General features: G+C 46.1%; 1 protein-coding gene across 11 annotated transcripts in view; it reads right to left on the bottom strand.

The window, feature by feature from the left end:
* Positions 1–26,433, bottom strand: part of Eph (Eph receptor tyrosine kinase) — a 92,865-nt gene that overhangs the window by 4,886 nt on the left and 61,546 nt on the right. Inside the window, exons 5-18 of one of the 11 annotated variants that reach the window (XR_011545696.1) lie at positions 10,888–11,173; positions 10,075–10,611; positions 9,637–9,797; positions 9,280–9,544; positions 8,972–9,160; positions 8,780–8,891; positions 8,573–8,643; positions 8,016–8,033; positions 7,297–7,362; positions 6,153–6,329; positions 5,586–6,055; positions 5,152–5,489; positions 4,482–4,694; positions 3,450–3,541 (exon numbers count right to left, since the gene is read on the bottom strand). Coding sequence is in view for 10 of the 11 variants with exons in the window: in XM_070656255.1 (XP_070512356.1) it covers positions 3,244–3,541; positions 5,152–5,489; positions 5,586–6,055; positions 6,153–6,329; positions 7,297–7,362; positions 8,016–8,033; positions 8,573–8,643; positions 8,780–8,891; positions 8,972–9,160; positions 9,280–9,544; positions 9,637–9,797; positions 10,075–10,611; positions 10,888–11,173 (2,988 nt within the window). In the remaining variant the exon portion in view is untranslated. Of the gene's footprint in view, positions 1–24; positions 3,542–3,595; positions 4,695–5,151; positions 5,490–5,585; positions 6,056–6,152; positions 6,330–7,296; positions 7,363–8,015; positions 8,034–8,572; positions 8,644–8,779; positions 8,892–8,971; positions 9,161–9,279; positions 9,545–9,636; positions 9,798–10,074; positions 10,612–10,887; positions 11,174–26,433 lie in introns of those variants that run through there. The other 10 variants (XM_070656255.1, XM_070656257.1, XM_070656322.1 and 7 more) reach the window with 10 other exon arrangements.

The raw sequence follows: 26,433 nt of genomic DNA, 5'->3' as shown, positions 1-26,433 counted from the left end.
GTCGAAAAGAACAAGTTAGAAAATGCCTTTTAGGATAAATGAGCGACGTTCACAGCAGGGAAGAAGTTAGGGCACACGAGATTTCGGGGTTTTTTTTTAAATTGTGTTTTCGCTATTCGAATACATTCACATTCGCACAATCCAAATGTACGTTGGACCTGGACGTTTCGATCGTTCACTATTAGCTACGTAACAAGTTAACGATAAAAAAAAAGCTAGAAATGAAATAAAGAAGACCAACTTTCTTTGGTCAACGAGCTGATTTCCCGCCGTCGTCGTTGAAAGTTGTTAATTTCTTCGTTATTTCACGAGACATCGGGTTGAAAAAAATGTGTGGGATATCATTTCATCAGTGATATATTCTCAAATCGATTAAATTTTAAATTACATTTTATTTCTACATAATTTATACTACCAGCATGTGTTATTGGCCGCGAAACGTAACTGTGGTTCTAGCTTATACGAAGAAAGGAGATATATACATATATTTGAATGTATATACAAGCTGCGCGTCAAGAAAAAGAATAAATCTTAATCAAAGATCACAAATCTGAAGTCTAGAACATCTGGAAAGTACGCAAAAATTATTCAATCTATTAATAATAATTTATTTGACAAATTTTTGAGAATGATAGAATATGTGGAAAGGCCTTAGCGGCTATTTAATTATGTACAGTTAACTCCCACATCGTTTTCTTTATAGATATACGTAAACACTGAGATCGGTCATATGCAAATCATAAATTATATATTTTGAAAAATAAACGTAACTGATGTTAGGGTATGTACGATTAATTCGGAAGTTTTGTGCATCTCTTTTGTACAACGTTATGTACAAGCGCTTTGCGAAAATTAAATACTGATACAAACGCACAATCTTTCTTTGTCTCAATAATAATAATACTAAAGTTCAAAATTAAAATTAAAGTAATAATAATCATAGTAATCAAGATATAATGTTAATAATAATAATGTCCCAATAAAACGTATAGCAATAAAATAATATCGCAGTAAAAGTAATTAAATAAGTAATTAAATAAGTAATTATTACAAATAATAATGCTAATGATATTGTCAATACAATGACGATGCGATGGCAATAATGAGAATGGTAAACGCTAGTCCCTAACAGTAGTACTGTTGACGAGAGTATCATATGTAACGTGTTAGTGATACATGATTACAGTTTACATGTATATACACGAGAATGGATTACGGTGCGCATGGAGGCAAGCAGTGCAACACAAACTAAGAGGTTTACCAAGCAAGGACGCTGCTGTCTACGTGGCGGCGATATTTCATTATTGCGTCAAAGAAGCAGAGAGAGAACGTGAAAGCACAGTCAGCATAATCGAATCGTCGAAATGTTAAAGGGCCGCGTTTCGTGTTATCTAGGGCGTTCTAGGGTATTGGACCAAACATAAACGATTGCGCTTTGTTCTTCTGCGCTTCTTTCTTTTCTTTTCTCTCTCTCATCCGCAAAGGGGAAAGACCGCTTTTCGACTCTATCTCTCTTCGATGTTTTCTTTACCTGTGTCTCAAATGCACGTTGGAAGATTCCGATGAGGCAGGTGAGGGTGAGGGTGGAGCACCCCTCTCTCTGACTCTGACAATTGTTAGCATTTGTTAGTGCGATGGAGGTAATACCAGGTGTGTATTTCTATCTGCGGGCTAGTCTCAATCTATCCGGCTTTGATTTTTCAAGTTTAATCTTGCTTTTTTTTTCTGACTGTTTTCGCGCATTAACGTGAAGACCTGCACGTTATCTTCTATAAATTTAAACTTTACAGCCTCGAACGAATTTCTAAATAGCAATTAATATTTTATCTCAAAGATAAAACATAGTTCTTGCAATTAGTACTTAAGACAATTACGAAAAAAAATTTCGTTAATTGCAATTGGTCTTGTTATAATAAACGTTTCACCTCCGGCTTACGAGTATCGCGACGAATTTTTAATATAACGGAGAACGCAAAAAGAAATGGAAATTTCAAATAGCGACTTTTGTAATTAATGAGCACGCAAATTAATTATTGTTCTTAGAATGACGTGTTGTTTACCGTATTCTGTGAGAATACTTTAGAATTTAATGTCGTGATACTATGATGGATTCGCCGATGTGGAAATACGATCTAACATCATTAATTATTAATTACATCATCTTTCCATTTAATATATTACGTATAAAAATACTATTCTAAAATGGTCAACCGGTCGCACGCGTGCTGTACATATGCTAATAAATCTTTGCAGCTTTCGCTAAGATAAAATCGATAACTTTAATAAATTACACGATAAGTACTTGTGTCGGTTTGTGTAAATGACGTATGAGGTGTTACAAGACTGTGACGGTTCTATTCAACAATTTGACCATTCTTTTTTTTTTTTTTTTTTTTTATCGAAAGCTTTACTTTATCGAGCTTAAACTGATCAAAGAATTTACAGCCAAAAGGAATGATAGTTCTTATAGAAACTTTCGTAAATGTGCACATGTGATGTGTATTCGTATTTGCGTATGCTTGCACATATATACTATATATCTTTTTTTTTTATATGTATGATAGTGTTGCGACTGCTAATAGAATTACGAAAACATGTGAAAGACTCTAGCTGCTTTTATGCATACGACATAAACGTTTTTTTTTTTTTTACCTTCTAGCTCACGTTTAGACCTATATTGCTATTCGATGATTGAATTTATTCTTTATAAAATTTGGAAAACACTCTTAAACTCTCTCTCAGTTATATCCCGTTTTAATTATAATCGATAATATACGCTCTAACTCTGTATTATTGCTTAGTTCAACGTAGAGAAGTTCGCTGTGTATCGTCTAACATATATAGCTACGCTACATCCTCGCGCTTGTCAATAATTCGTAGTAAAAAGACTGAAAAAAGAGATTCTTTTACTACTCTTGTACATACAGCCTATAGAACTCCGATAACGTACTACCAGTAGTATTACCATCTCTATATTCGTCACATTTACTATTCCGTTTTGATACGAATTGTGAATTACACTATTTTCTATTATCTCGCTGGAAGAGCGACTATAATTTCCCTACGACTAGCGCGATCGTAAAAGATAATGCGAATTCGTAATGATATATAGAATGCAGTCTTTTGGGATCACGTCTGGTTCGAGTGCCAGACGTTAGTTCTGATGGCTAGAAAGACGGGCGGAGATGATGCTGATGATAACGATACTCTTGTTCGTTCTCTAATTCAAGCGTAACACCATTCTCAGCCAAAGTGGGAGAATGGGACCCAGTTAGGATAGGTGAGCGGTGGCTGTTGGTGTGGCAGTGCGTGTGTCGCTGCGTGTGTGTGATAGTGTAAGCTACGGCCGGATCCTGGTGGCATTACTGGAACGGCAATCGCTGACTGGGCATGTTGATGGGCCTGATGGCCGACTATGTCTACGAACGGGCTCGCCGTGCTCGCGGCTGGGCCTGGTGGCATCGCAGCCGCCGCCGCCGCAGCCTGGGCGGCAGCCGTATGGCTTGTGACATAGTACGGATTGTGTGCAGGCGGCCTCACGCTGTAGGTTGTTGTTGTTGTCGTGGACGATAGTTGTCGCAGTTGCGTTGCAGTTGCAGTAGTTCGTAGTCAGGTACCAAAGGACACCACAAAACCAAAAGCACAAAGAATTAGCCCAGGGGGGAAAAAAGAGGCGGAACGAAGGAATAGGAAAGAAACCAACGAGATTTCCAAATGCGAATATTACATCCCACTGGCACAAAAATAAAACGCGAACCGGTATACTGTTCCGTGAACGAAAGACACGCGAAATAATGTGATAAACGTAACATTGTATTCATATTGAATATTCGAAGAAGAATATCGAGCGCTTTCATTGCGATTATAAATATTAATTCTCGTAGAAAACGCGAAAGTACAGTTAAACTTGTAATAATAACTTCTAAATAAATTTTTGTAGATATTTGATAAGCTCTCCACGGTCGCGAGCAAAAAACTTTATTTTGTTGAAACATTAAAATAAAGCAAGACAAGGTATAAATTAGCCCCTTTTTAATACAGCTATATCTCGTATAGAATAACTAAAATGTAAATTATAGACTCAAAGAGTGTAGAAACGATAAGCGGTGAAAAAGCAATTAAAAGCTTTGCTGAAGTCGTCGCATAATGCATGATCTCGACTAAGTCCCCGAAACGCGATGAAAGAATTCTACGCAGCTGATGACGTAGACTCTCGTCCATAAATTAATTTTTCCGCCAGCTAACTCTGGAAACCTCGCTTGGCCAAGTGCATTTCGAAGCATAAAGCAACGTTTCTTCGCGAAGAGATGTGACTTTTTGGTATCTGTAATTATCTTGTTCTTTTCTCTTTTTGTGCGTGTCGAAAATATACGTTGAAGTGACACGCGCAGTAGAAATTAATTTTGACGATTGTTAGGGGGATGTGTCGAGAGAATACATATTAGATATTAAAAAAAAAAAAGAAAAAAAAATGCACGAACATAAGAAGCAAATGTGTGCAATGGCAGTCCAAGTACGTGTATGCCTGCTTCCAGTAATGCCAATCAGGTTGAGATGTCACGACGGCGCGAGTACGAATATGCAGACACCGGCCTTCCTTCTGAGTACATATGCACGGGCACATCATATGTGTATGCGATTGTAGGTTTGTGCGGGACGTCATACATCAATGAGCCACAATGCCAAATCCCATTCTAAATGACGTGAAACGGATGTAGCATGATCCACGCGTGAGCGTTTCGGCGAATGAATGAAAATAATTATTAGCTGTCGAGAGAAATTAATTTATGGACACGATACATAAGTCACGTAGCATGCGGCGTGATTCTTATTAAGATATTAATGAACGAGCGACTCAATGGGAGATAAATGAAGAGAACGATGAAACATTGTCATTGAAACAAAATGATATCTGTGAATATGCACTCGAAACACTTAAGATTAATTTTATTCGTCGTGTGCCAATATATTATTTTATGCATTTCGTTGCATTTCTTTGATTCGTATTAAATGATGACATTGTTCGCTAGAGATACGATTCAAGAGATGGACTTCCTAATATCGTTTTTTACGATTAATATATATCCTAAAAATAGTTTCGCAATCTTATATCGGTATTTGGCGATAATAAATAAACGTTGTCGTTTTTACCTGTTCTGAGCGATTTTTCTCAGCGTATCTGGACTTCGTATGAGCTTGTCCAAGGTTTGTGTGAGATTGGCAAAGGTTGGCCGATGGGTGCGTTCTTTCTGCCAGCAATCTAGCATCAATTGATAGATCGCTTCCGGACAGTCCATCGGCGCTGGAAGCCTGTAGCCCTTCTCGATCGATTTTATCACATCTTGATTCGACCAGTTCCAGTACGGCCTCTCACCGTACGACATCACTTCCCAACACACGATACCCATGCTCCAAACATCGGAAGCGCTCGTAAATTTACGGAACGCTATCGCTTCCGGTGCTGTCCATCGCACCGGAATTTTACCACCCTAAATACAAATTGATAGATTAATTAACAATAAAAAAATTATACGTATAATCGAGTCTCGTCTAATACCTCTCGTTAATTCGAATCTTTTGCTTACCCTGGTCGTATAAGCTCCCTCAGTAGCACTTTCGATTTCTCTACTGAGCCCGAAATCGGCAATTTTGCAAACGAGGGCGGCATTGACTAATACGTTCCTCGCGGCGAGGTCGCGATGGACGTAATTCATTTCCGCGAGATACTGCATCCCGCTCGCGATGCCGCGCAGCATGCCTACCAGCTGGAGCACTTGAAATTTGCCGTCGTTTGCGCGCAAGAAAGTGTCCAGGCTACCGTTCTCCATAAACTCCGTGATGATCATCACCGGATTGCTTTTCGTCACTACGCCTTGGAGGAATATCACGTTGGGATGCTCGAACTGGCCCATTATCGACGCCTCTGTCAGGAAGTCGTTACGAGCCTTGTCTGCGGAGCCCGGCTTCAGAGTTTTTATGGCCACATCTATTTCCGTTCGTCCGTCGGGAGGCAATTTCAGCTTCCCTCGGCAGACGTCGCCGAATTCTCCGCCACCTGTGACCATATGAAAATGTCAGGAATATAATGAAGTCACTGAAATTACATTTGATAACAGCTCGATGATATTATAAAATAGTATACGGAATCGTACCTATAATGGCTTCTATCGTAATATATCCGGCATCGATTTCTCTGGCGAACTCGCGCACTGCCTGATTTGGATCCTCATAAGTGTGAGGATCAACGTAACTCCTCGCACCTGCACCGCCTGCGCCGCCTGCGCCCGCCGCGGCGACCCCCACTGCAGGTGTGAACAGCGGCGTGGTCACTGCAACGTCACGAAAACAGAGTTCATTATATTAACACGAGGGCCGGTGGTGCGAAATTTTGACAGAACTCTAGACCGCGCGTCCCAAACATTCGCTCTATCGCTCGACCAACCGTGTCAAATCCCACAAAAAAAGAAACACTCACACATTCTCTCTCGTCGGCGAGTTCAAAAATTTCCAAAAAACAAGACACAACCAAGAAAGCCAAACGCAGGTGGATTCTAAAATATATCTCCTCTTTTTTTTTTTTAATTTCAATCCCATTTTAGTGAGTTATTTTTTTACTTATACTTGTGTTTATCTAGCTTAGAATCTGGTCTGTTAAATGTCGAACGGCGGTGTCTTTTGTGCTAGAAAAGATTCGCGTATAACCAATTCACATGCCAAAATGCACGATTTCTCTTGCATGCGAGATTATTTCAAGATCACTGTAATATGTCCCAAAAGTCCAGCGATTTTTTTTTTTTTTTTTTCACCGCTCGTTCTGAATGTCTCAGACGATTCAAGCAGTTTTTCCCGTCAATTTGCCTCGATGTTCCTTCGTTATAGCCTATAAAATCTACTTGAACCGTCTGGGAGCATCCAAGTACTTTGTATATATTGTAATAAGAAAAAGGCGATCGTCAGAAGAGAAATAAAAGACAAGATAGAAAAAAAAATTAGATGCAAGAACATGATGCAATTGCGTACGAAACATGGGGCTGCGGCATGCTTTTATTACTTCCGAACTTTCCATCCACATCGCCATATCTAGGACAGTGAAGAAAGAACAGAATGGAGCGTAGCGTAACTAAACTAAAACTAAACGTGGAGAACTCGGAGCGAGTGTATACGAGTGTCGGTGCGTGTGGCTATGCCTCCAATATATCATACAAACGGCGTAATTGGCTCTTTTTTTTTTTTTTTTTTCCTTCTTTGATTGCGAGAGTTTTGGCCGGAGATTATTTTTGGAAACAATGGACTTACGCGAGGACTTGCTCTTGTTGTTGGTATGGGTTGTCACAATCGGTGAACTGTCCATTTTGCAGTGCACTGTGAACAACACAACAACCAACACACTAATTGACAAACAGCAAAACAAAAAGAAGCAGCGGGTGTACGATAATGAATTTCTTCCCTTTTTCTTTTAATGACAATGGAGCAAGAAATTAATATTTTGCTTCGATCAAGAAGTGAGGCCATTGTAATAATTAATTGTATTCAAGAGAATACTAATTCCGGTGTTAGAAAATGAACGCGCCGATTGAAAAGATACGCTTCTCTAGGCGTATTATCTTCTTATCTTTTGCAGCATTCTTTCCGATATGTTTCGCGAATCAAATTTAAATGTAAAAAGCATACGCGATGTATTAACATCGACACATCGAAAAACACGCATGCAATTGAAACGCGAACAATGCAACACAACAAACACACGCAAGCACAATGCGCACATACGCGAGCACGCATAAGTATATTTAAATAAGGTTTCGTGCAAAATTATTGTTGCGCGCGCTCGCGCGCGTGCATATGTATGTTTGTCGGGCGTGTGCGTTTGTGTGACGCGTGTACTTGTGTATATGCAAAAGCGTAAAGATCTGATTTAGACCGAGAGTGTGATGCAATGTTACTGGGGTTGCAAAAATAATCTACACAAAATTGAGTTTCCTAAAAAACAAAACTTGAGGTGTTTGGAGAAGACTTACTGTAGGTCACAACTAGTCCTGTAGTAGCAGGCGATTGTGTACATTGTTTCATTGGATTTTTTCATGGATTTTTCATGGAGGCAGGTTCGATAGATTAGGGGAATCGCACATGAAAAGAAAGAATCGAAAGAATTTGGTTAGAATAATCGCACTCAGGCAATGGGCCAGATCGGTATGAATTTTGATTGGAAAGCGATCGTTTCTCTTTAAGTCCCTGCCGCGGACTGTATTTCAGAGCCCGACTGCTTTCCCTTCGCTCTATTTTTTCTACGGCGTTAAATTAAACTATCTCTCTTTCTCTCACTCTCATCCGCAAAAAAATCTCTATTAAGGGGGGTGTTTAACGTATTAACATGGGTCTGTCTGTATACGGGGTACAGTTTCAACACTTGCTGGATCTAGGGGCAGGGCGGGGGGCAGCAGTGATTTCAAAGTTAGTCACAAGACACGAGGGCGTAATGAAACAACTATGAAAGTGACAAGGTTGTAGGGGGGGTGGGGGTAATAGCGATAATAAATCTTTAGAGGGAGAAACCTCAAGCAAAATGCAAACGTACCTTCGCCGTTTCTATACTCCAAGGTGTCGCAGTCACTTGGTTGCTTCTTGTTACATTCGTCCGAGGCCCTGCTGCAACGAAATTGCATGATATCAGCCATATAGAGCAAAATATTAAAAAAAAAAAAAAAAAACTTTTCGGTGTGTACATACGATAACTTGCGATATTTATGGCACATACTTCCAGTATTGAAAATGATTCAATTACCTTCTAAGAATCAGAACGGTCATGATGATAATAATCACTAGAAGCACGACCACAGCCACAATCGCCCCTGCGATTATCCTAACTTGCATGTTGTCGTCCTCTCCGACGTAATCTGCGTGAAATGCTTGTATTAGAGGCGCGGTACGAAGAAAATTGCGAAATATAAATCTAAATGCCGCTGAACGCGCTTACCTGGACCTATGGCGTGGTGTGTCTTTTTAAATATCACCGGCGTGTACTCGCCCCAGCCACGGGTGGTCTTAGCGCGAACCTGTATCGCGTAATCCGTGGAAGGCTTGAGACCTTTGAACGTGGCGGACAGCTCGGACGTTTGAATGACGGTTGCATTAGTGGCGTCGTCGTAGCGCGGGTAACACTTCACTGTACCAGATATCGAGAACGATTATTAATTCCGCTGCCGCGGCCAGGTGACAATTTGAAATTGATCTCGCCATACAATGGCGTAGCAACGCTAAGCTGTTACAGATCTTTAGCCTTACCCTCGTATCGTTCGACAAGATCGTTGTCTACGCCCGTTCCTATGTCCGGCGCGTCCCAGCTGATGCTAAGCTCCGAGTTTTTGACACTCGTGATCCTGACATTGCTCACTAAACTCGGCACGCTCGCCTCCGTAGTAACGGTGATGTCCACGTATTCCGATTTACCGACCAATCGCGACACGCCATTCTCAGCGAACACTTGGAAGCGATACGTTGTCACCGCGTTTAGTCCGGTTATTGTAATCTTAGTGTCGTTGAAGATCTCCTGTCGCAAAATCAAAACAAATTTGCGCATTAATTTTTTTGCAAGTGAAATTAATCAATTTACGATCTGTATAACATGTGGAAAGAGCTTACGGTATTGGGAATGTATTTGACGCCCAAGCTGCAGGAATCGCACTCTACTCTGTAAGTCGTGTCGGACCTGCCACCCTGCATATGCGGCGCGTTCCAGGAAAGGATCACTGTAGACTGATCAACAAAGTTGACCGTCAAGTTCTGCGGCGCCGAAGGTGGTTCTGCAAGAAATATATTCCTGAAGATTTTCGCAGAACGCCGTCCTCCAAATTCTCTCCGTCTTACACGAAACTTTTTATTTATATTGCAACTCGTAAGCCTTCCACAATTAACATACCGCAAGTATAAAGTGCAAAATTTAATATTTTAATGAAAACATTTAAAAGAACTTTTTTTTTATTTCCAAAGAATTTATTATTGCTTGAATTTATTCATCTAAATTTTAAAATAATAGGCGTTTTGTAAAAAAAAAAATTTTGATCTTTAATCAATACTCACGCGTGCAAGGCATTCTTTTAGAGTCCTTTTCCGCTCGATAATAGCCCGGATCGCAGCGACACTCTGTGAACCCGTAATCGGAGGCTTTGCTGTGCTCCGGGCATAGCTCGCAGGCTTGAGAGCCCGCTTCATGTTTAAACTTGCCTATCGGACACTCCTTGCACTCCTGTTTGTCCACGTCAGCTTGGTAGCCAGGCTTGCAGTGGCACCCGCCAGTCGGGAGGTACCATTTACCGTCCCCTTTGCAGAGGAAAGTCGGCTGGGCGATTTTGACGGCATTCGCGACGCAAATACCGCGAGTTTGCTCGATAAGTGCAACTTCGCGACCGGTTGGGGTGGCCGGAAAATGGGCGAAGTTCACCGAGATCTCAGGGCAGCTGATGTAGTATACCTTGATGGCCAGAATCGATATGCAGGCACCCTGGTCACGAAAAGCGAAGTAGACGCCCTTCTTCGTCACCGGGATCGACTTTACTTCGGTGTTAATCACCACCTCGGTGTTCGTGTTGAACCTGCCCTCGCCCGCGGCTATCCGACCTGTAAATATGTCAAACTGGCGTAAAAACTTGCTCTAGATTCTGTTATCGACAAATCTTTCAGTCGACAGCAGATTTATAAAAAAAATATGGAATTTATTAATTATAAAAAAAAATTTAATTTTTTATTTTAAAAAATGTTTTCGGAATATATTTGAAATATTTTTAATAAATGTCTAAAGCTTCAAGATTTGTTTTTTTCTTGCGAAATAACATCGTTATGGTGTATTCGAGGTGAGCCCTTTAATTGCCATCGCTTCGTCACATCGTTACTTACCGATAAGTTTGTAACTGTCCGGCTCCCACGGGGGTGGCTCCTTCGTGGCTGCGTCAAACTCATAGTAGAGTAGACTGAAGGTTTCCTTACAGCTGAGAGCGTTCCCGGGGAACAGCGAGCAGTCGCGGGTGGTGAAATTGATTTCTATATACATGCGATTCGCCGGACCCCTTTCTATGAACGGTGTCCACAGCCAATTGTTTACGTTGGTGTACGCTACGTCGCATACAACATAACTCCGCCAATTGATGCCTTTGTCGAAGTTCGTAAAAGATTCTTCTACCCACTGCGAAACAGATTAGAAAAAAAAATAAGAAAATTATATTAGCGTGTGTTAGAGGTATCCTAGCTTTTTCTATTCTAGTTTCTAGTTGAAGCTAATGAGACCGGCGTGAACAATAAAAGCGGAAACCCCTGTTCGAGGAATGATCGAGAGAGCGATCGCATTTCGTAAAGGAAAGCATCCGGGCACTTAAAATCTGCGATGCTAACCCAATTTTACGTGTTACCACCAACCGCGACGAAAGCGAGAAAGCACCACCCGCTGTCGTCATTGTCGTCGTCGGTCGAAGAGTCCTCCCTCGGTAAATGACGAGGCGGAGAGGCCAGGTCGTCGACTTGCGACAAACAGACCGCAAGGAATTACCGGCGCGCGTTACCATTAGTTTTATTGCCCCCCTCGGCTCTCGGGCTCGTCCCAAGAGCGACCGCAAAAAGTTCCGACCGGGGCAAGAAGGATCCATTGCCGTCGTCCTTCTCGTCACCGAAGAAAGCCAAGCCCTCTCTCGCTCTCTCGGTTCTCCCTCCCCCGCCGCGATCCTCTCTTCTCCACGCTCTTTTTTTATGCGGCTCTCCGCTCCCGCGTATTTCATACTCGGACCAGGAAAGACGCGGCAGGTAAGGAGTGACAAAAAACGGTAGACCGAGGTAGACCTCGTGAGCCTCTTATCCAGAAGATTTCCTCGCGGACGTGTTTCCGGCAGGCGGGCTGCAATAAATTCAGCCGCGCCGGCTACCCGGTCGCAAAAGGGAGATTATTACGGGGACGATGACGAGGTCGAAAAAATTTCATTAAAGCGCTGCCGGCGAAAAAAAGCTTTTTCAGCGGTCCGCGCACCCGAGAGCGCCAGAGCAGCCAGACTACCACGGCGGAGCGGTCCCGCAATTCGCCGTCGTCCGCGCATCGAATTACGATCCCGTACCTTTCGCACGCCTCCAATCGCAATTAATAGTTTTTAGCGAGGTTTGCGAAACTGGATTCGCGCCGCTTTTAGAGTAAGCACACGGCGCGCTCTTTCGCGACCGAATACTCCCGGGCTCGCGCGCAGGTGCAATTGGATTAATGGATATTACTGCTTTGTGCGCGGCTCGAGAGCGGGAATTTTAATGCGCGTCTACTTTTATTCTCTATCACAATAGTTATTTTCGCTATTTTCCCGCCAATCGTCACGCTTCCATCTCGGGATTATTAGAGAGAAAACGACCCACCGCCAACCGGCGCGCATTTATTTCGACGCCTCCACCGAGGTTCTTTATCGTCTGGGAAATTTCATTAGGACGGTAAAATTCATCCTCCTCCCTTTCGGGCGCTCCGTGTCTATACCTGCCGCTTTCATCCCCGTTGTAAGCTGCGAGGAAAAGACGGAGGAGAGACGCGGGCGTCGTTAACGCCGCGCGGCACTTAATTGGATCGCGCCGAGAATCGTCCTCGTTTTAATACACCGCGTTGATTTTTCGGCGAGACGAATTTTCCGCTGGCGCGCCCGCCCCGTAAAATTGCTCATCGGAATTGAGGAAAAAGGCGATTAGTCGTTGCATTATAATCTCATCGCGCGATCGCAATATGGTATCCGTCAACTCTGAATATCCAAGAACGGCCTTTCTTAATTTTAAAGTAAGAAAGGAGAAAGGTGGTCACTTAAAATATTGCAGGAATAAAATTTGCAAAAATAAATATAAATCATTTAATGATTAATTTATGAATTTCATTAATCATTTTTCTTATTTTTGATACACCGTACCGGCAACCTCTCCGCGTGGAGTAGAGATGAAAAGTATAATATGATGGCGCGGCAACGCGGAAATATTGAGATTAGTGGAGTAGCGTACAAAATTCTTTCTTAAGCGTAACAGTTACTTAGTTGCATTAAATATGACTGGCGGATTGTGCACACTGCGCGATCGATCGACGATCGCTCGATGAAAACTATGCCGTGGTTAGAGCGTCTTTGTGGTCGAGGCATCGATCGCGCGCCTCGCCGTCTCGTGGCAGGTAGACGTGTCTCGCTATTTTCCGCATTGATGGCGAAAGTACCAAGTGAGAGATTGGCACGTGCGAACCGCCGGCATTTTCCAGCCCTCTGCCTTCTTGGAGAAGACTGCGATGCCAGATGATGAATCGCAAAATTGTATTAAAGCGTGACATTCCATTCGTGCCATTTTTCGCACGAGTTCTCTGCTTCGAAATAAAAGCCTACCCTCTTCGTTCCCGCTTTTCTCCACCGTAAGCCTTTGTTGTACCATCGTAATAAATACCCTCATCCGGGTCAACTTTTATTACTATAACTAGCTATTTGTCCTACTTTTTTTTTTTACGGTTAAACTCTGTAATTTGCCGGAGAAGGAGCAACGCTGACAAAAGGTGGCACATTTTGGGAGCCATATGGTTGGCGCGGTCGAAGCTACCTGCGAGCTATCCTATGGTGCTTTCGCCGTTCCTTTGAGAGAAAAAGAAGCGTTTGTTGCCCGTGGCTCCTTTCTCGCAGATAAAATTATGGCAAGCAAATAAATGTACGTCAGCGGCGAGTTTCCAGAAATAAAGTCAATAAGCTTAGAACGTGAGCGCGCGCGCAACCGAGATGAGCGAGAAAAGAGAGGAGAACTAGAGATAGATGTGTGTGGATGCTGCCACCCTCGCGGATGGGGCGCTGCCCCTACGCCAGTAATATCGCCACCATAATCGCAATTCCGACAGCGTAGCCGTCGGATGGGGAGGCTAGCGAGTCTGTAGGAAGACTTGCACGAGCAAGCAGGGGAGAACGTTACGAACTTTTAGTCCGAGGGGTTCGCGAATCTTAATATATATTGAGCTCTCTCTCGCGCCAGGGGGATGTTAACCCTCACCCTTGGGCTGCATCGGCAGGCACGTAGAGCTCTCTCCTCCGTCAAGGTACGTGCATCCGGCGCTACGAACCGCTCTCGCGACGGACACGTACCGCATCCAGACGCGATCGAACTTTCCCCCGTTCTTCTCGCCACCGCTCAACCGACACCTTCGAGAGAGAGAAAGAGAGAAAGAAAGAGAGAGAGCCTGGCGTTAATTGCACCCGCGATGAAATTACAAGAAATAAAATATCGCTGGTAGAAAATTCCAAACTGCATTTAACACTACCTCAATATAAATTAAATTTAATATTGGCGTTAGATGTAAAGTAGAATGAGATGAAAGATAGATAAAGAGAGAGAGAGAGAGAGAGAGAGAGAGAGAGAGAGAGAGAGAGAGAAAGAGAAAGAGAGAGAGAGAGAAACGTGTGACGCGAGCAACACTATTGCAGTTAGAATTCCGGAGAGTATTCCAACAAGTAATTTCAGGAGATCAGTAGAGAAATGTAGAAGCGAATTTAGTACCGAGTACGGCGTCAATTATCTTCTCATAGGAAGTTCATTACTTCGAGTACAACCCAGACTCGTGAAATGATCGTCGCTTTAAATACAATGGCACTGATATCGCCCGCGATATAATACGGCGCCCGGACGAGGGTAGTCCCGTCCACTGCGGCCGAACAAGTGCACATATGTGTATCCCCGGGCAGGGCGGGCGGCCATCCCTCGGATAGGGGTGGCTACGCCACGCGCCAATCGAAAACTTTATGTAACCGTTTATTCCGCGCACCCCAAAGCCGATGTAACCGTATTTCGGGGCGAAAGATTGGCAGGAAGGCCGTTTAAGGCGCGCCTCCACGGCACTTAACCGAGATTCCTTTCTCTTTTTCTTTACGGCGTACGTTAAACGGGCGCGAATATGCGTGCGATACGCACACGTGAGGGGAGAAAAGATCGCGCGAAATAAGAAGCTCGGAGGAGGGAACGAGGGAAAAGGGTGTCGGGTGAGAATTTATTTCTGGATTATTCGAGGAGCCAGGGAAATGCTTGTGGGGCGCGGATCTCCTTTCCAGAAAAGGACAAATTGTTCTCCTCCGCGGGATCGAAGCGCTGCTGGAAGAAGCAATTTCCAGCCGCGAGATTTACGACGCGAAGATCGACTCCTCGTTTCTTGCGGAGGGTGGATCGTAAAATTTAGCTATGCCGATATCCGACGATCTGATGTTTCTATTTGCTTGAATTATATCGGGGATGATACGGCGTCTTTATATTAAAAAAAAAAAAAAAAAAAAAAAAAATGCGGTAATAAAATTATTTCAACGCAGGCAGCGTAATCTAAGATGTCATCGTATAGCAACGATAATTTACGTGCGTTAAATGACGCGTTACACGCATCCTTTCGGGAATTTATAATCCTCGATTATAAAATCGCGTTTCGGTCTTTACGAAAAGAATCTGCCTACACGAGACGTCGCGAGACTTGCAATTAATGGCCGCGTACTATGCCGCTTGATTAAATCTTCCTAGGATTCGAGATTATTTTATAGAAACAGGTTCCCGAGCGCGCGATCCTCTTTTTTTTCTTTTTTTATCGAAATCCGCCGTCGATGGGCTGCCCGCTACTTGTCGGCCGGCCGACGACGGCTCGTGTATCTTGCGATAACCACCCATCCGTAATGAGCTTAACCGTCGTCGTAATATTTCGAGTTAGCGCGGTGCACGTCGTCAGCGTCGCGTGTCAGAGGGGGGCTGAACTCCCCTGACGAGAGACAGCGCACGTCACGCTGTAACGAGAAGGGCCGTACGGGGCCACGTGGACTGAATCAGACAAGCTTGAATTTCCCCGCGAGCCCTCCGTCCGGGAGTCTTTCGGAGATTGAAGCGAAGCGCGATAGATTCGGACTCAATTATCGACCGCGTAGACGCGGAAGCGATAAGACCGCGCTCTTAAAATGAATTACCCCGGGCATGGACAACGTGGTACTCTGAAAAGCGGGAGCGATCAATATCATCCTTTTAATTAATATTCCACGAAATCACAAGATCTCCGTGCGAGATACCGTATTTACGTTTTCGCTTTTTAATGTAATCTAATTTTAAACACGTCACCCGTGCATTGATATTTCAGCACGCTGCTTTATTTGCGAGCTCTTATCTCCGAGGTCCGTTTATCTGGCTGCAACGCGTGGTTCGATATAATTTTTCTACGTCTCGCCAGAGGGTCCGTTTGAACTCGGCGCGGCTCTAATGCTAATTCGCACATTCACCCCGGTTAGTAGACAGGAGAGGCGTCAGCTTTATAAAATCGTCACGAATTAGCCGGAGGGTCCGCGCGCTTGTCGGGGGTTGGGTTTAATATCGAAGGACTCGGTCGAGCGGCGGACTCTCGACACACGCCCCTGGACCTGTCAGTTTGACGTATCGCAGTCGCAGGAATCCATTATATAGTCAATTACTCCTCGTGATAGGGAACGCGGCGCGCAGCAAACCGCCGCTTTCTCTCTCTCTCTCTCTCTCTCTCTCTCTCTCTCTCTCTCTCTCTTTCTCTCTCTGACACCCCAGTGCATTCACGCCGAGGCCGCATCGCACATACATGTACGTAAATTCGTTCCATGTGCGCAAAACACGTCGGTCAAGTGGAGGCTGCGACCCAAACTCGCGCCCACCTCGGCGCATCGTGGATGGTTATCGCCGAACGATCTAGTCTTGATGATTTTGGTTAAAGGCGCGTATCACTCGCCTGACAAACGAGATCCGCTTTGTCTTCCGGCGTAGCATGAATCCGTAGCATGCGGGTAAATAAATGAAGGGTACCTTTGACTTACATCTGGCCGATCAAAGGATTCTGTACTATTGTCACGTTTGCAGATTAAATTTAATCAAGATTAAAGATCCGTGTCAATCGTGCCTCAGCATTCTCTCTATCAGTCGACGTGAAAGAGGTAAAAAAATGCATTGATAATATGAGATTCGCATAGACGATACAAGATTTTTAGCCAGCAATTTTTTAGCGATTTACTTTAGGCGCGAGACTAAAAAGCCGATCGCTACCGCGCGGTACGACGCGAGGTCAAAAAGTCCAGGACGTCGCGCTTAGGATAGGATCGCCAGGATTCATTCGGTCAGCGGTTAATCCACCCCCGTCCGTCCCTTATCTTGTACTTTTCCCCGCCGTGACGTCTCAACGACTCTGTCTCGCGAGAAAGTTCGGCCAACTTTAATAAGACTTAGAAACAAGCCTCGAATCTCACCGCCGGTCGTTTCTTCACGCTCACCCTCCATTTTGTACCGTCAATATATTCCGCCGCCTTTCCCTCGAGTCCATTATCTCTGATCCCGCGGTACGAAATTCTCGTGGAAAGACGCGCGTGGCACCATCGAGATTTCGGATGAAAGCGCATTAAGCTGCGAATACAGACGCGTGCGACACACGAACGCGCTCGTACCCGCCCGCACACGCGATGAACGGCACAGAGAAGGAAACGAGGAGCGAGAAGCCACTTGAGGACCCGCGTCAATAAACAGAGTCTTGTGTCTAACGCGGTCCGGATGACGAATATATGGATCTGAAAGTAGAAGAAGGAAGAGCCACGGAGAGAATGAGAGAGAGAGAGAGAGAGAGAGAGAGAGAGAGAGAGAGAGAGAGAGAGAGAGAGAGAAAGAGAGCGCGCGAAAGAGGAAGAAAAAGAGCGGTTGTGCGTGCAAAGGGGAGAAGAGCAGGATAGAGATGGAACGCGGTAAGAACAAGAAGTACGCGGCGAGATGGAAAGAGAGAGAAAGAGAGAGAAGCGAGATAGGAAGAGAAAGAGGAGGAGGAGGAACGAATGCGGAGGCAACGGCCTGCAGAGGCCCCGAAGGCCGTTCACATGAATACCAGTCTTTCCATTAGTACTCGAATGGAGCGGAGAGCCCCGGCCCAGGTCTCATCTCGATGCATGATCGATACTCGCAGATCCAATCTTACCCGGGCTCCGCGATGCTGGCTGGACCACCGCGAGATACAATGTAACCGGTGGTACACGCTTAACCCTGTGTGTTACTCTCATTGCGCGTGTCTTACAGGCAGGATATCCGCCGTGGTAACCGCCGACCGGCCAGTCTCAAAGATCGTTAAACACGATCTTCTTAAGACCTCTCTCTTTCTCTCCGTTCCTCCTTCGGTCCCGGCGGTCTATAAACGTATACGCCTCGCCGATACCGATCGAGATATATCTCCGGCCTAGATGGATTTCACTCTTTGTGCGCGATACGACGGGCGTGCAACGCGAACTTCTTTACTCGGGTTACGCGCGGCGGGCGAATATAGCACAGAATTTCGAGGTCAGCAGTGGAAGCGCAGCGAGGAGCGCGTTTAAGTGGCGAGGTATTCGCCGAGGATAGCATCGGCCCGGTGCGCAACGATTCAATACGTGAGTATCGTTTCGTTGAAACTATACTTAGAGAAAGATTGCTACTTCATTGATGCGCTCGCGAGATGCCCGGCGCGAGGCGGCTGCACGCAAAGAGCACTTGCGAACTTTGCAGAAGTCGCGTTCTGTGGCAATCAGCTGGAGAACGCTCGCGATTCCTCCGCCAGGGCTTCATTTCCGTAATTACTTCCTGTTCGACGCAATACACGTTCCTATCAAAACTTTATATATATATATATATATATATATATATATATATATATATATATAAAAAGATGCTTTATGTATAAAAGTGTTACAAGGCGAGCGCGTGTAAATGAGACAAACGGAAACGAAGAGGTGCAGCAACGGAAAACGGGTGAAGAGCTCGGGGGAGTGATAGGAAGCCCTTCGCCTTTCTCGCGAAATTTACGAATTCTATCGCGTTCCCCGTGCACGTCTCATCGCGGTGTAATTTCAAGATCGCTTCCTCAATTTTCTCGGGTTTAGAGTTAGAATTCGAGCGCGCAACAAGCTGACTTGTAGAATGGCCCTCTCCGGTAAGGGGAGGGCTCAAATACGTGTTGCCGATACGAGACGTCGGGACAGGAAGTCTCGTGAAGGGCCGCGAGAGAAGAGAGAAAGGGTCGGTCGGCGTTCCTGACGTCCGTTCGGACGGTGGCACCCCGCGCTCGCACCTTTCTTCCCTTCTTTTCTGACGCGCGCAGTCAGGCTTTTCCAAATTGACTTTCGCTCCGACTGTCACTTCTATTCCGCTTCCTCCCCAGGACCCTCGACTAGCAAAGAACGCTTGGTATGCGCGTCTCGCGCCGAGGGAAGAAAAGCCGGCGGAATACCTCTCTCCCGCCGCCGTTCTCGGTCGGTCGGTCGGGCTCCTCATTTCAGGGCAACGCCGGCTCCCCGGGATGAATCATCGATCCTGCGTGCGTACGTGCGTGTGGATTTTCGTCGTATCGCGCCCGCGCGCTCATGTATACGAACGGCATGCCAAGAGCTTGGGGATGTAGTTGCTCGGGGTTCTCGTACCGTCTCTGAAGGTCCTTTGAGAGGGTGGAGAGAAGTGCACGAATGCGAATCCTACTGTTCGACCCTCCAACAAATTGGCAATCCACCGCTAGAGAGAGAGAGAAAGAGAGAGAAGGAGAGAGGAGTCGAAGGGTCGGTCGATGTAGATGCTTCAGTTCGCCCGAATCGTCACGTTTGTCTTCGCGCTAAATGTCACCTGATGATCGCGTGAGTTTTTACGGGACGTCTTCGTACGTAGATCTCGCATATCGGCCGATCGCGCAAGAAAAGTAATGCTTCACGGAGTTTAATGATGCGGCCGCTGATAAAAATCCCCGGGCTTGTGCCGTCACGCCGTTGGCGCGTAATGACATTAATTACCAATAGAAACCGTTCAGTAGTACGGTGGTATTAATTAGTTGTAATTAGCAGGAAAAAGTGGTGTTTATAAGTAGCGACCGCCCAATTATTCACGATGATGTGACGCAGCCGAGGGTACCTTCTACGAGCGAAGCGCACTGGTCGGCTACCGAGATCGTTAGATAAGCGCGCGAGGAAGAAGATGCAATCGATCGCGTCGACTTCAAAGCGACACCGTCCCACCGGCAATTGACGAATTCAATTCCAAGAACTCGCGACGATCCGTTCCGCTCGGCTAACGGACCTCTCCCGTCTGCAAAATTTTCCGAGAGCCGGCCACCTTGCACGTGAGCTTACGGCTGCTTTAACCGTTCCCCCTTCGTCCTCTTATCTCCGCAGCCTGTATCCGTTTATTTGTCGTCCTAGCTCAGCGCGGAGCCACGGGGCTTCGATGAAAGGGAGACGAGCAGAACGAAGAGGAGCCGCTGCGCCCGTGACACTCTCGCGTTCCCGCCGTTCATCCCCGGCTCCTCCCCTGCCACCCCTTTCTTTCCGCTGTTTTCCCCATGGGCAACGTGGTCACGTACCGGTCGTCATGGAAACCCGCGCCAATCGAGATGGAAACTCAACCGTGGGACGCTCTCCGTCTTCTTTCTCTTTCCACCTCGCTCTCGCTCTTCGCCCTCCGTCTCTCTTCCGCACCTCGTCGACGTACCAGCGTATTCGCATCTCGTCTCTCTCCGTCGTTTCCAAATTATCTCTCGCCCCATCGTGCTCCTTCTTACCACCCAGCGGGGGCCCTATCTGTCCTTTACCTCCGATCGCCCTCGCTTCCCAGTCACCCAGGTCTCGTTAGTTTAACCCACGCGCGCCGAATCGTAATGGGAAACGTACAGATGCATTAGGAGAGGCTTTGCCATCCTAATAGATATCTCGTCGGTAGCCAGGGCGCGCTCGCTAGGGCACCGACTTCCGCGGAAACCTTTTTACCTGTTCTCCTTCTCGTCGAAAGGAAATAAAAATTCGAGTGGAAGTACGGCGCCGAATTTTCGCCGACCGAGCCTTGGCACTACTCCGTCACGCGTGCTGGTAACCCGCGGTTAATAAATTGTACTCTTTCCACTTAGCTGGCCTGCCTGTTTATTAAAACACCACGGCGGCGAAATGCCCCGGTCGAGTAAAAAGCCCCAGGTGCATCGCCGCGACGTTTGTGGCAGATCGATAGAGACGGCGGGCGATCGTGCGGTTAAGAAATGCACGTACGGCGCCCTCGAAAACGCGACATCGACTATGCAAGCGGAGTCCGCAGTCTGGCTCACGTACAATTGGCGTCGTAAAATGCGCCGGCGAGCGCGGGCCTCCGTACATCTTCCGGTCCGCGTTTGACCCCGTCGTTCGCGGCCGGCTTCTCGACCTCCACTCTCTATCTCTCTCTCTCTTTCTCTCTCGACTGTATGCCGCACGCGATCCCATTAATTCATCGTGAATTCGAGATCCGTCAAAAGGGGAACGACATCGTAAGCCGGGATTTATGACGCTGATGCGACGTCGGCAACGGTCCTACCTGAGGCCGTCGTCTTCGCCTGGGAAGCAGATGGTAGCCGCAGATTTCGTATTCACCGTAGCCACCCGCCTTTATGATTTTAATTCCTAGAAACCGCTTTCGGATGCACCGCGTCCCGCGAGCGACAACATTTACGTTTCTGGAACGCGACCGCGGCGAGTCCGCGGCATGAAAGCTAAGTCGAGGAACCGGCGCGGCGGTGCAATTTTTGTCATCGTACGTTTAAACGGTAGGCAGAAGCATGAAAGTGTCTCCTGCTGTCGTTTCGAAAGGCGAGCGATAATTTTATCGATGTCGGAAAATTAGCTACGCTCTCTCGAGTACCCGTCCCAATTTCTCTCTGTACGAGCCGCACGGTCGTTCCGCTTTAAGTGTAAAAAGTAGGCGGGAAACACGGCGAAAAACGACGCGGACTGTGCGCGATTATTCGCGCGTGATGGCATAATAATTGGGGTTCATATACGCGACATTTGTCCGCGTCGCGGCCGACATGACAGCTCGATGACAGTATCAAACACCCAAATTTCTGGCTGTACAATTTCAGGGAGGGGGCGATAACACCGGGAATCAATATTTAAACGGGGGGAGGGGGCGGTCTATATACAGTTCCCGTCGTTCGACGAGGCTTTTATTAATCCTCATGAAAACGGAAGGCGACCGGCATGGAGATTGACACGCGTACATAATGCCGCGCGTGCACTGGTTCCCAGGAGTCGTGTGGCTCTTATGCAGCCGTCGTCGGTTTGTGACCTGGCTACCGGCTTGGGCTAGGTCGGCATTCGTCCACGATCTGCGAGGGATCGATTCATCAACGATAGGGTTCGCATAATGATTTCTGAATGTATTTTCTTTTTTTCCTTTCTCTCTCTTTCAAAAAATTCCGATCAAAGAAGCCGAGTTTCCGCCAAAGGAACCATTAGTCTTTTACGTGAAATATATGCCTCGGACTATTCCCCGCGGGATTGCACGCAGCATTTTAATTATCGGCGGGGGCATCGTGAGGACTTTTTAATCCTTCCCTTTAACCGGCGCGGCCCTAACGTTTTCCAAACCGAAAACCGAAACGCGCGCTTTATTGCACCACAGTCGGCGGTCGCAAATATTTGCTCGATGGTACGAATCATTCGCTCGATCGAATGTAATCGCTGGAGCACATCGACAAATCGTCATCGAGGTTTCGAGCCATCTGTCGCGAGATCTAACCCCTACCGGGAATAAACACCGCCGGATAGATATTGCGGTCGCGGAGAACGGCAAACGAAGCGCAATCACGTTTCGCAGGACGGCACGTGTCTCGACAATCATGTAGATTCGCACAGAGCGACCGGTCATCGTGATTTAAAAATTAAATCTTAATCGGACGGAATTCGAGCCCACGCGCTTCGCGCTCGCACCCGCGCACGCACACCGATACATGATTGCGCATATGGTGCGGACTGGAGAGGCTATAGATCTCTTCTCGCTTTTCTCTCTTGTCCCCTCCCGACATCTCCGGCGTCGGCTCGCTCGCCTGAAATATCTCAGCCAGTTAAAACGCTATCAGTTCTAATAAACGATCATTCGTCTGTTTCGTCCTCCCGTCGTGCCGTTAATGTCGAAAGTACGGCGCGGTGACGACGAAGAGCGAGGGAAGAAGGGGGAGAAGGACGATTTTTTTAACCTGCACAGTCACTCGATCGAGAGCGGAGGAGGAGATTTAGAGAGATCGGTCAACCAGATGCCGAGATCAGCAGCGATGATCCGGCGAGCGAGCGCGACGACGATCATCACGCGGGTCAGTGTCGCTATCAATAAATAGATAACGTCGCCAAGCACCGTTTGTGAATCACCCGCGTCATCCCTATAGCAGATAAGGCGATCTCCCGTTGTGGGAACAAAGGGCGATCATCGAGTATCGAAATTACAAGGAGCGCGATTTATTAGCGCGGCCTAATCTCCCTGGGTACAGTCCGACCGCATTATTTCAAATACGCGCGCATGGTTTTTTCCAGTCAGAAATTAAAATCACGCGTTTTCTTCTTGACAAGAATATCGATCTCTTGTTTCCAGAGGAGATCCTAACTCCGTCACGGTCTGCAATAATTTGAGTGACGCTGCGCCGAGACCGGCGCGCAAATTATTACGGGATTACAAACGAGCCCGGGCTGTCATAATCTCGCGTCGTAAAAAAAAAATTGACACTGTCGATTGACATTTGTCAACTCCGGTAAAACTATGGAAGAAAAAAAAAATAAAAAATAAAAATACCCCGTGAAAGACCCCACGGACGGCGGGCCGGGAAAAATCGTGCATTATTTGTCAAAGCGCACGGCGACGCGCTTTCGAAAAAGTCGATAGTAATCCACCCGCGAGGTCATAAAATGCGGAAAAAAGCCCTGCGACCGGGTAGGAAAAGAAGCGCACCGGGGGTGATTAATCCCGTGGAAACGGCCCGCCGCGCCGCGCGACTCGTGTGACCGATGGCGCGTACCAGAATAATCCAGCCTCCATTCAATCATTCGACCCGTGGGATTAATTTCAAGGGATTAGCATTAATTTCGTTCCGTGCGCGAGGTCACTCGACTACCTCCGAGCCTCGAACGGGAAGAGAAGAGACCGCAGACGAAAGCGAAAACGGAATCCCGAAGATTTCCTGACCGTTTGACGCGATGGCGAAAGCAGCGGCGACTTCCTTTTACCTTTTAGTCAACGGAGTTGTTAGAAATACATTCGCTAGATGTTTAATATGTAGTAAAACCGTATCAATCGCGTAATTTCGCAAAACTAAAGCAACGACTAAAACGGTGATTGAGTTAATCGTCAATTTTTTTAAATTAAATTCTTTGTTGCCGCTAAATAAAAATATTTAGTAAAAGAAAAATATATATTTTAAAGCACAAGTTTTAACGTTATACAGACGTTGCTCATAATCACACACCCAGACTCACGTGCATGCACGCAGGACATCACGACCGGGCTTTTTAGTGCATTAAAGTTAATTCACCGATGCTGTGTTTTTTTACTTAATGTCGAAAGAGAGGCGCTCGAATCCCGTTGTTTCGCGTGCGCGTACGAAAAAATTTACGAGACGGATTCCCGAAGGCTCGCGATTTTCTGCACGGCTCCCGGATAAATAGCTCTCGATTGCCGGTGAATAAGGGACGCCGTAGTAACCGGCGGAGGCAAATAATTGGATTGGCTTCCGTATAATTAGTACGTAGGATTTAACGAACATGAAAAACGCGTCTGGCCCCGAGGAGTCATACGCACGTAAAGTTTATTACGTGCTCCGCATCGTTCCGCCCTTTGTCCCTCGGTCGATTTTCTTTAATTAGCCTCACATTGAATGATTATTCCCCGCATTTCGTACAGACAGAGTGCACTTTAGCCAGTTGTCCGTATCACTCTGCTGATGCTATGATTGATTCTTAATAACAGCCGGGTCTTTTTATTATTAAGCGCATTAATTGTAAAGTACAAATCAACGATTCGTAGTTTTTCACAATTAATAAAATGCTTAATAATCGCTTCGTAGAGTAACTCAACTTTAGCGCGTCATCTCAACGTTAATGGTTTCAACGTTGCGCGATAGATGAATGGAGGCAAATTTTTTTGAACTATCTGACGAGCAGATAATGAGAGTGAAGTAAGGAAAAAAAAGTAAAAAGAAAGAAAGAGAGAGAGAGAAGCGTAGACAAAAATAAGTCTGTCTTTTATGATGCGGTTCACTGGACATGAAGTTTTATGGCTCCAGCTCTTTATCTTATCAAATTTCTCACAGACCATATATGTCTCATTTAACTATATAGCGGCGTGACTTTAAATTCCCATAAATTAATCATACTACTCTTATCTGTAACTTGCTTTAATCAATTTGCCCTGGCATTAGTATATAAATTAATTACATTCTTATACGAATACTCCCGTGGTCTTCTGACCGAAAAAGCGACGGCACAATACGGATTTTAAACATTTTGATATAAAAGGACTTTGTGAGAGACGATTTCGGGATCGTTTTGACAAAAAATCGCGCGCGGGAGAAATGGTAAGGTTCCATCACCGTCATAACTTTTACAAAGTGGGCCGCCGAGTGGCGCAATTAAAGGACGCTGGCGATTTGTTTCTGCGCCACGGAGACTCGATGAGAAATCTGTAATCGATACTTTTCGTTCGTTTGCGCTTCGCCTGCATGCAAAAGAGGCTCCTTGATTATACGGGGTGGTCCGGACGCGCTCGACCCTAGTGACACTTTACGAGGCGGCGCACGGCCGTTTTGCAATTCGAGAACTCGCGCCGACACGTTTCCGTGAGAGCGGAGTTTTACTATTTCCCGCGCGCCCGATTCTCCGCCGTTAAACCGTCAGTGTGGATGCGACAGCGCATTCAATACCGAAGACATATTTCTCTTTTCGCGCTTATTGATGCACGCGCTTCGCTGCCGCATAAATATCGCGCGGTCTATTAGAGCTCGATATATTCAGGAACGAGGAACTCCGGACTCTGCGAGAGCCGCTAAAACCTGCACCCCGGTGCGAAATAAAGTTTCGATCCTGCCACCGCGGCTTCTTCAAGTACAGTATATCAGAAATACGACCCTACGAAACGCGCATGGCTGCACCGATAAGAGGGATGAGTCATCAAAGATTGGCGCAATCATCTATCGGCCGCTTTCTTCGTTATCGTTCGCGAGATAGCGACATGAGACGATAAATCGAAGTGAAAGGGGAACATTGAGACACGTTCTACTCAGAAGAAACGGAAATGCGATTGCGCTAGCGCGAAATCGAGAGTCTCGATCGGTGGCCTCTGCATGCTTTCGCCCGCTACGATCGCACGGAGTGCAGAATCTAAGGAGGAAGAGAAAGATACGTGCGACAAGTGGCGTCTTAAATTTCCGCCCGAGACGATAAGTGCAATGGCGAGCGATGAAGAAGAGCTCGGCCCGTTTTCTAATCACGATCAGATGTAAGCGAGCGATGTACGAAGAAGCGGCCGGGAAAGGCTTAGGAATCCGAATGGGTGGCGTCACCGATAAGGCGGTTTTAAATAATCAATCCCGCGCGCCGTTAATCTCCCCGGTGGATCGTGCCACCGGCGAGAAATAAAGACGTTTTTTTTTCTTTTTTA

The sequence above is a fragment of the Cardiocondyla obscurior genome, linkage group LG01 (assembly GCF_019399895.1).
Source record: "Cardiocondyla obscurior isolate alpha-2009 linkage group LG01, Cobs3.1, whole genome shotgun sequence".
Lineage (NCBI taxonomy): Eukaryota > Metazoa > Arthropoda > Insecta > Hymenoptera > Formicidae > Cardiocondyla > Cardiocondyla obscurior.
The sequence above is the reverse complement of the archived record's forward strand: the minus strand, read 5'-3'. Positions and strand labels throughout refer to the sequence as shown.